Genomic DNA, 10,161 nt, shown 5'->3' on the forward strand with positions numbered 1-10,161 from the left:
AGCTCAACTTTCTGCCAAATGCTAAAAACATCTCTACTCACAATCTTATCTGAAATTCAGTTATGTCCAAACTGAAATTTTCTCTTTTAAATGCCTTCTTCATTAAGTTTTCCCTATCTTAGGGGTAATAATCTTTGATTTCAAACTAAACTTAAAGGAAAATATGAACTTTGTAACAGAGTAGACTCGCATAGCAAAAAACATGTGCTTGCCTGTCTGCTATCTCCTGTCTGCTATTTGTTGAGGTTATGGTTGATTAAAGACTTCACGTAGATGATATCATTGTCTGATATCATCACATAGAAGGAATCCCTTACTAACAAGGTTAAGAACTGGCAAATAAGCCAAGCATGGTGGTGCACCGCCTTTAATTGCAGCACTCAGGGAGGCAGAGGCAGGTGGATCACAGTAAATTCGAGGCCAGTGTGGTCTACAATGTGAATCTAGGACAGCCAAGGCTACAAAGAGAAATGCTGTCTCAAAAAAAATTGTTTTATGACAAAACCCAGAGGATCTGAAATGGCTCTGATCTGACAGCATCCTCACTGAAAACTAGCTTTCATAGTACCAGAAGGCACCATGCAAGCTGCCAAGTAGCCAACACTCTCACCTAGCTCTGATGCCTATGAACTAAAACAATGACCACCATAGCATGATATCCCTAATGATACAAGAGTGGCATACAAACCTTGGCAGTAATGAAGAGCCACTCTCCAAATGGACTTAAGAGGGAAATTAGTGGGTTCCCTATTAAGGGGAACAGGGACTGTCTGTGACATGAACTCAGTGGCTAGCTCTTTGACTGCCTCACCCACGTAGGGGTGCAGCCTTGCCAGGACACAGAGGAGGACAATGCAGCCAGTCCTGATGAGACCTGATGAGCTAGGGTCAGATGGAAGAGGAGGAGGACTTCTCCTATCCGTGGACTTGGAGAGGGGCATTGGAGGAGATGAGGGAGGAAGGATGGGATTTGGAGGGGTAAAGGGAGGGGACTACAGCTGGGATACAGAGTGAATAAACTGTAATGAATATAAAAAATAAATTATTTAATTTAAAAAAGAGGGAAATTATATCTGGTACTGGAAACCTAGGCAACTACCAGTGAGATTATGGATCACGGATAACGAGGTCATGAATCTTGGAAAACCTACAACCACTTTACTGAACCAACATAATTCCTACTACATTGTAAATATGTATCCTTATATCCACAGATAAGTATAGGTCTCACCCCTCATCAAAGAAATGTCTCCTTGAAACAGGTAACAGACCATTACAGAAAATCACATCTGATCAAAACATACAGAAAAAATGATCATGTAATACCCAGCCTTTACTAATATAGCTACAACACAACTCCTGCACCAAAAGGTTAAGAAATCACAGCCAAAAAAAAAAAAGGGGGTGTGTGTATGTGTGAAAAACACTGTACAAGGCAGAAGAACAGGAAGCTTACTTTGAGATTTTGTTTCCAAGAAATGTCAGAAAAGCTAAACCCATAAAGTTTTATAAACATGGCATCTAAGCATGATCTGAACAAGGACACCACCAATAGACAAGTAACATGGAAGGGGGAAATCTTCACCCCTTAAAAAAGAAATACTGGGAATTAAGGAATGCTGAGAGACAGACAAATAGTCTTCCTCAGAAAAGATCCTCCAAATTCACTATCCAATACCAAGTGAGCATCTTGAAATCATATACATACAAGTAACATTATGGATTGAGCAGATTTGTTTATATGATTAAGTATATGTGTACATGCTCATGTATGTGTATCATATATATGATATATATACAAATACATATGCAAATATATAAATAATAGAAGCTGTGAATCTTTGAGATGGAAATGGTTGGAAAGAGGAAAAATGTAATTGTAATTTTTTAAAGTTTTTTTAAAAAATTTAATCTGGTTTACTAGTGCAGAATTCTATCAGAAATCTGAAATTGCTATTAAAAAAAAAAATCATCCTAAATAACTCCAAGCTAATTCTTAGAGTTAGCTGTTACGACTATTAATTCTTGCTGGTATCTGTTACTCCTTTCATGTACATTAAACTGCAGATAGCTGAAAAAAATAACAGTTTCCTCAGTAGTAACTTTTGGTTGTTTAGATATCCTTTGTGGACAGAAACCAGTTTTGGGTGAGTTGAGTAGGATAAGCCAGCAGGAATCCATAGGTATGCTTGGCATGCCAAAGCTATTCTACACACTTGCTGACATTTCTCATCTTCACTACTCTAAATTTACGGCATAACTGTCAGTAGGGATAATATTTCTTTCTAGTGTCTTATTTCACTTATCTCACAACCTGAAGAAAAAGCTACTGAACAAGAGTTACCAACAGAGTTAATTCCCTTCTAAAAGTTAACATTTTAAATTTCTACTTTAATTACATTGTGATCTGATACAACACAGCAAATTTTCTCCATTTTTTTTTTTTTTTTTTGTTTTTGTTTGCTGAGACTCATATCCTATGACATAATTAAATTTGGAGAAAGTGTCATTGCAGCTGAAAAAAAATCAGTATTTCTGACCTATTCAATGGAATGTATCTGTTACGTCCAGTTGATCTGTACTAGTGGTTTTCCATGTGTGAAAGGTTTCCTGAGCCTTTCACAGGGTCCAATATCAGATATCCTGCATATCAGATACTTACAATTCATAACTAGCAAAATTACATTAGTAACAAAATAAATTTTATGGTTGGGAGTCACAACGTGAACTGCACTAAAAGGTTACAATATTAGGAAGGTTTAGAACCACTGATCTGTGTCATATTTTAGCTGTTTCTTTTAGTTTATAAGACCTGAGGATAGGGTATTTAAGTATCCTACTGTATCCAGACTTATATGGCCTTATGTGTTTATGAAATTAAAATCAATTACATTGTGATCTGGTAAGGCACAGGAAATTATTTCAATTTTGTTTCCAATATTTGGTGCATATTTATAATTGTCCTATCTTAAGTAAGTTGTTTCTAATAATACGTGCTCTCCTTTATTATATCTAATTAGTTTTGGTTGAATTTTATCTGAAATAAGGACAGCTCCACTAGAGTGTTTGCTGTCAAGCCTGATGACCCGAGTTTGATTCCTGGTAGTTTTAGTATTCACACAGCAAAGGAAGTTGTTCTCTGACCTCTACACACATGCCATGGCATAGACACATTTATACACAAATAGGTGTAATTTAAAACTTCTACATAACCCTGTATATATTTTTAAAATGTTAGAGACTAACTGAATAGTGACTGTTATCAATCTCTTTATTCTGCCTTATAATAATCTTATAGTCTTCTGAGTCCTTTTAACTGCTCAACAAAAACATTTCAAAATGCTAAAATTATCTTAGGAATGCACAAATTATTTTAAGTGTTTAAGGCGAGTTCTTGATGTATAGTACAGGCTGGCCTTAAATTTGGGATGTTACTACCTCAGCTTCTGGAGGGTTGTGACTACAGGCATGTACAACTATACCTAAGAAGGAATTACAAATTCTAAAGAGGATCAAAATATTCAGAATTCACAACGGAGATGAAGGATAATCAGGTCTTGGAGGAAAAGATACATTCTAACAATATGAAAATAATCCTTTATTGATATTTGTAGGTGCTATTTTTAAACTATACTTTATTTGGGGTTCCTAAAGCCTCTACCTCCCTTCCAGCCCCCCTAGGTAGGAGAAAAAGTAGGTTAGAACGGAAAGGGGAGATAGACCTCTTTAGACTTGGTTCTGGCTGGTTGGTGTCATCGGGTTCTTTGTGAAAATACCCATCTCAGTCATCAGGATGTTTAGCAATTCAGCAGCAGCAAATGGCAAACTGCAAAAGGCAACAGTGTTAAGAACAAGCAGCCTTCTTTCTTCCCCTTCCATCCTCTCAAAACCCTTCTCTCTCTGGGCTCTTGTATTTATATTATATTCTCCCAGAACCCTCAGAATTCCACTAACTCCAGTTGGCAAATCATGCACCTCTCCAAGTCACGAGACAATTATCAGCTGTAGACAAACTAAAAGCAACTCCATACCCCAGACTTGGGATTAAAACAAAAACCTCCTTACATAACTGAGTTTTTAAAGAAACCAAAACTTCCACTATAGATACTTATTTGAAAAAGAGACATTGTTTAATAATGGCTATGTATGATCATTGGCCCAATTTCAAGATATGGCTATTTTCTTATTACCAAATACTAGATATAACTTCTAGGAAATAAGATCCACGTATTTTATATTTAATAAATCCATTTTCTTAAAAATTTTTGAAGCAAGCATGGTGACCACAATTCAGATTCAGATACCCAGTACTCACATAAAAAGCCAGGAATGGTGGCCTGTACCCGTAACCTCAGCACAGGAGAGGAGGACATGGGTATAGAGACTAGAGAAAACTGGAAGCTTGACTGGTCTGGGTAATATTGCAAACTCAGTGAGAGGACATGCCTCAAAAAAAAAAAAAAAAAAAAAAAAGAGGTAGTGGGGATTTAGCTTAGGGGCAGAGAGCTTGTCTAGCAAGCACAAGGCCCTGGGTTCAGTCCTTGGCTCTGGGGAAAAAAAAAAAAAAAAAAGGGCTAGAAATGTAGCTTAATGGTAGACTGCACGCCTGACATATCATAGGATCAATACAAGCACTGCACTATGCGTGTGTGTGTGTGTGTATGCATGCTTTTTTTTGGGGGGGGGGATGCACGTAATTCTCAAAGATGATACAGTTTTATGCAGTGTCTGCTTTTTCTCAACAAGGCCTAATTAGGATAGGCCTTATTTCTGTCACTTGCTCTCAAAAACCAAAAACACAAAAATTATACTGAAACATGAGATGGTAACAATGGAAGCTACCAAATGGCAATAAAATAAGATCGTTTTGGGGATTTCGGGTTAGACTTCATGAAAAACTTCATAAAACTTCATGAAAAGTTTGGCCTATGGATCAATATATGCTTCATTTTATACATACTGTGCCCCAGAATTACATAAAATGACAACAGTGAAGATCAGGTTGTAAATATTTCTATTTCTCCCATTCACACACAATATTGCATGAAACATTACTAGTTTTCATATGCATCCATAGGATTAATACTCATATGGAGTATAACATGGAAAAGTGCAGAACTAAAGCAATAACTCTAACAAAAAAAGCACACAATTTTTAAGATTTAAAAATATTGCACATAGTAAGGTTGCACAGAAATTACTGGCTGCTTTTACAAAAAGAATGAGGTATTAGTCAATTTCTAGATAAGTGCAAAAGAATAGCTACACATACACACAGAAGGAAAAAAAATTCATACTAAGACCTAGAAAGTCAACAAAGAATTGTTAAAACATGTTTTAAGAAGCTATGATTTTGACCATACAAAATCATTAGCCCAGTACTAAACATAATTTCTTGACAATACTTTTAAGTTTTAAACTTTTTTCAACTTAACTACATGCAATACAACCGTTCCTGTTACACCAATTCTACTGAAGAGGCATCTTTGTGTGATAAATATCAAACCATCACTTTCTAAAGCTTGCAGAGGCAAATAACTATGAACAAACAGTTTCCCTCAATGAGTGACTCAATTAGTTTCATAGACATTTAGTAACCCAAGTCACAGGTGCTACCGGGCATGTGGTTCTAAATTGGCAGAGTTTTCACTGCAAATATTATTCAAATTCACACAATTTAAATCTATAGTAACTTTTAAAGTTTAATTTTTAAGTATATATTTGGCAAACTGAGTTGTTTTGGGGATTTTTTTGTTGTTGTTGTTTTGTCTTTTGGCCAAATAAATGAGCCAAATGATTGGTAAAGGAAATTTTAAAAAGATCTTGCAAATGATCTTCTTTTAAAAGAACTTTTCCTAATCAGAAAAATTAGTAATTAGTCTGTTGTCAAAACAAACAAAAAATTTCAATATATGGAATACTTATAACAAACTGCTTAACATAAGTGAAATCATGCATTTGTCAAAACAGTTCACAGAAACTATTTTTTCATCATAGTGAGGAAGAAATAAACTACGTGGGCTTAGTGGAAACAGAAAAGAACTAGCTATTGTCCTGAACAATCAGTGTATGTGGTAACCATATTTCCTCTTCGTTGAGTGACAGTCCTACAGTGCTTGCTAGATCCATGGAATCTATTTTCAGTCTGAACGGTATGGCGATTGGTGGTTTCAAAGCCACTAAAAGAAAACATTTTCTCCATGTCTTCAAACACATCATCAAACAATCCACCTCCAAAAGAAAACTCCTGGAAATGATGTCTTTGTCTACTGGAACCATCCTGGCGTGTCTGGAAGTGATTTTCAAAATGCCTCTTAGACCGAGTGTTTTGGTTCTGACCAAAAATATTAAACTCTTTAAATAAGTCATCAAAATTGAAGTTAAATGACTGTTCAAAAGGACTTCCATTGCCTCTTTGTCCTTTGCCATCAGTAAAAGCACTGTGTCCAATTGTATCATATTCTTTCCGCTTATTAGCATCTGAGAGCGTTTCATATGCTGAAAGAGATTAATAAAAAAAAACCTTATAGCAACTGAATATAAAATATTCCAAATCATGTATTTGCAAACTTCAAATACATGGTATCACTTATGATATTTCATATCACAATAATATTAAAAATACTAAATCTACAATATATGTTGTAAAAACAAAACAGGAACTTTATTTTATCAACTGTCATATCAGCAGCTAAAAAATGATCTTTCTAGTAATTATTTCTTCAATTAATATACTGAATTTTTTAAAATAAATGCTACCACTACCACAGATGTGGGCAAATTAGTGTGTTCATATTATTTGTGCAAAATGGTATACTGCCAACATTTTTAGAACTGTAAACCAATAAAATGCCCTACAATTCATTTACTTACTCAGGAACCAGGTATCCTAACAACAACAACAAGTAACTGACATCAACCTCTCCCATCCCATAACATCTTTAAGAGCAACAAAATTCTCAGTTATTATTCCCCTTCCTATAAATACCCATGAGACCACAGGAAGAATCATTTCCTTACCTTCTGCAATCTCTCTGAATTTTGCTTCAGCATCAGGGCTCTTATTTTTGTCAGGGTGGTACTTCATGGCTAATTTGTGAAAGGCCTTTTTGATTTGTCGTTCTGAGGCAGATTTTGGCACACCTAATATATCATAGTAGCTTTTTGAGGCCAAGATTAATTCTGTTATCATTAAAATGCAGATTGCAAAGACGAAAACTGACTGGGGAGTAGCCATTTCTAATATCTAAAAAAGAAAGAAAAACATTTTTTTTTTTTAAAAATATCCAAGGAACAAATCTTAAGACTAAAAAAAAAAAAAAATCAAACTTAACAAATCTTTGCTGAAAGAAACAGCAGCATCAAAATGTTATGCACGTAGTATCATATACTTGTGTTATGGTACTGTCAGAATCTCTGAGTCTATTAGCAAGTCTTTTTTGCTTATGTGCTGAAAAGAAAGCTAAATTGACAGTTTCTTAGTAATGCAATATTTCTATTTATGTTAGTAATGAACTGTGATACTAAGAATATTGTGTTGTCTTCATCACCCATGTAGCTTCAGAACATGAACTAGGGAAGAAAATTATTCATTTTCTTTTTCAATTGAAAAAAATTCTCTTTTCTTCTGTGTTTGGCTAGAACATTAGCAGAAAGGCAAAGGTGGAGATGGGAAGATTTTTTTCTCAAATTGGTTAAATCTATTTGCTCTTAAAGAGGTTAAAATGTTTTTATATCTGTAGTTTTCCAAATACTTCAGAAATATCAGTAAATAATGTTTGCTTAAAGCTTACAATTAATATTAAGACTTCTTGCCGGGCCTGGTGGCACATGCTTGTAATTCCAGCACTCTGGGAGACAGAGGCTGTAGGATCTCTGTGAGTTCGAGGCCAGACTGCCCTACAAGGAGAGTCCAGGACAGGTTACACAGAGAAACCCTGTCTCAAAAAACTGAGGGGTGGGGGCGGGAAGACTTCTGTGAAGGCTGGGCTACTACAGAAAGGTAAGAGTTCCCACTTTGGATAAGTTAGGTTATTGGGTTTTCCAAATTTCTCAGCAAGTAAACTGTTTCTCTTTAAAACAAGTTTTCCTTAAGGATTATTGATAATACACAATGACTGGAAATGAAGTTTACCTCTCTGGTGTGCTTTTTTGAATGCTGTACCACATAAGTCCTTAACAACCTCTGATGACATAACAAGGCTGATGAAAAAGGCACTATGCTTGTGGAAACTGCCAACCGTACTCTCCTGTGGCCTATTCTGAGCGTAATTAACAGGTAGATTACTTTTTTCCTGAGAATTAGTCATAGTCACGGGTACCAACGATAAAGTACCACCTCCTGGTCTAAAGAACTCAAGCAGAAGCCGGGTGTAGGGGCTCACGCCTTTATTCCCAGCACTCTGGAAGACCGGGCAAGAGGATCAATTTGAGTTCAAGGCTAGTCTGGTCTAGTGAGCTCCGGGGCAGCCAGGAATACCTTGACTAAAAAATAAATAAAAATAAACGCAAACGGAGTTTGTCCGGTGGACGCCAGAGACTGCTAGTCAAAGGGCAAGTCTACCACTGACAGCAAGGCGCCTCGGTAAGGAATAAGCGAGATTCCACCGCTCCGAGCTGACCCTGGAGTCGGTTTAGTTAGTGGCCTAGCTTCCCCGTCAAACCCACTCTGTTCTAACAATGGAGCGCCTTCCCCGACCCCGCAGTGGGGCGCCGGCTCCGTGCGCTGCTCCGCCGGCCCGGCCTCGGAGAAGCTGACCCCAACCCCGCCGCAAGCACAAGCTGTGACGCAGCCATCTCGGGGTGCATTCGCTTCGCCGCTCTAAGCGGCTGGGCGACCGCAGGCCAAGCCCGCACACCATGCCCGACGCGATTTCCCGCCGCCCAGCCCGGCGCTCACCCGTGCGCCCCGCGGCAGCTCCGCCACACCTCGGCGCCCGGCTCCCTCACCCCGGCCGCTCACGCTCCGACCTCGCCTCCAGCAGCCAACCTGCTACGTCCTGCTCGCTCCTCCCTACTGGCGGGAGTCTGTTGCTGGCGCGACCGCCTCAAGAGACGACCTACACGAAACGTTTCCCCATTGGCTCCCGCCGGCCCACCTGACTTTGGCGCCCTACGCGCACGTGGAAAACTGTTGTTGCCGGTTGACCTGTGCGTCACTTCCGGCACCAACCTTCAGGGGCGGTGAGACGGGCTGAGAAAGCGGAAGTGAATCGACGATTCCCTTGTCCTTCCGGGGAGCCAATCGCCGGCGCGCTTGGGGCATGTAGTCCCGCGTGAAGAGGAGCGCTCACCTGTGCCCCTCACGGGGCGGTTAACCCAGCTTAAGTCCTTACTACTGCGCAGTAAAGACAGGAAGCTGAGCTTTTATTCGTAAGTAGCCACGTGACCTGGACTCAGCCACACCCCTAGGCATTGTCAGTGAGTGGCCTTCTGAGACCAGGCCTGGCTAAGTAATTTGTCAGTTTCTTTGTCCTCAGTTCCCCTAAGGCTTGAACCCACTGTATTTGACGTGCTTTGCGGGCGAGACCGGGCCGGTGTTGGTTTAAAACAGTTTGCGCGGTACTAGAGGCGTGGGGAGGTTGGTTCCAGCACTTTGCCTGCCTCAGCTTCCCTCATTTCAGCCATTAGCTCCGTTTTAAGTACATCTGAACCTTTAAGTGGAGAGGTGAGGTTCCTGTGAGGTTGGTCACACATGTAAAAATGCAACACTGTTTCTTCTGCGAAAACTGAGGTAAAAAATAAAAGCAACTTGAAAACTGCCCGGCTGGAAGTATAACGAGTCCTAATTAAGGACGTTTATACTCCAGTTAATGCAGAGGGCACTATAGATGTTTATCCTGAATAACAGCACAAAATATTTCAGAAACAGTATATACTTAGTTTTATTCAGAAGCCCAAGGCAAGTGTGTCAGATTCCCCAAAGCCAGATTTTCTGAGTTCAAACCCTGCTTCCTTGCATTGTAACTGAAAGACTTTTTGCAAAGTATTTAAGCTGTTAGCGGCTCTTTTCTGTAAGGGTGAACAGATAATGCAATACTTATGTGAAAATCAATATGCTTAAAACATTCCAGTTCCTTTTCTTTCCTCTTTTTTTCACTTAAAATTTATGTTTTTATAAATTACAGTTTATTCACTTTGTATCCCCATGTATCCTTCTCC

The 10,161-nt window shown here is 38.7% G+C and overlaps 1 protein-coding gene across 2 annotated transcripts; it reads right to left on the minus strand.

Moving 5' to 3' along the window:
- Positions 1–4,997: 4,997 nt before the first annotated feature.
- Positions 4,998–9,029, minus strand: Dnajb9 (DnaJ heat shock protein family (Hsp40) member B9). Of its 2 annotated transcripts, none has more exons than XM_055621050.1 (3): positions 8,900–9,029; positions 7,021–7,246; positions 4,998–6,498 (listed from the first exon to the last, which is right to left on the minus strand). In XM_055621050.1, the coding sequence occupies exons 2-3, from the start codon at positions 7,235–7,237 to the stop codon at positions 6,047–6,049; spliced, it is 669 nt and encodes a 222-aa protein (XP_055477025.1). In that variant the 5' UTR covers positions 7,238–7,246; positions 8,900–9,029; the 3' UTR covers positions 4,998–6,046. The 2 variants fall into 2 exon arrangements, with proteins under 2 accessions (XP_055477025.1, XP_055477035.1); XM_055621060.1 differs by having other exon boundaries at positions 8,950–9,017.
- Positions 9,030–10,161: the final 1,132 nt, after the last annotated feature.

The sequence above is a fragment of the Psammomys obesus genome, unplaced genomic scaffold (assembly GCF_907164565.1).
Source record: "Psammomys obesus unplaced genomic scaffold, mPsaObe1.curated_primary_1811, whole genome shotgun sequence".
NCBI lineage: Eukaryota > Metazoa > Chordata > Mammalia > Rodentia > Muridae > Psammomys > Psammomys obesus.

What these genes read in the sequence shown, in the direction of transcription:
- Dnajb9 (XM_055621050.1), bottom strand. Translation starts at nt 7,237, where the DNA reads ATGGCTACTCCCCAGTCAGTTTTCGTCTTTGCAATCTGCATTTTAATG. An exon ending in ATTCAGAGAGATTGCAGAAG is followed by an intron (nt 6,499 to 7,020) that starts GTAAGGAAATGA and finishes AATCTCTTTCAG; the next exon opens with CATATGAAACGCTCTCAGAT.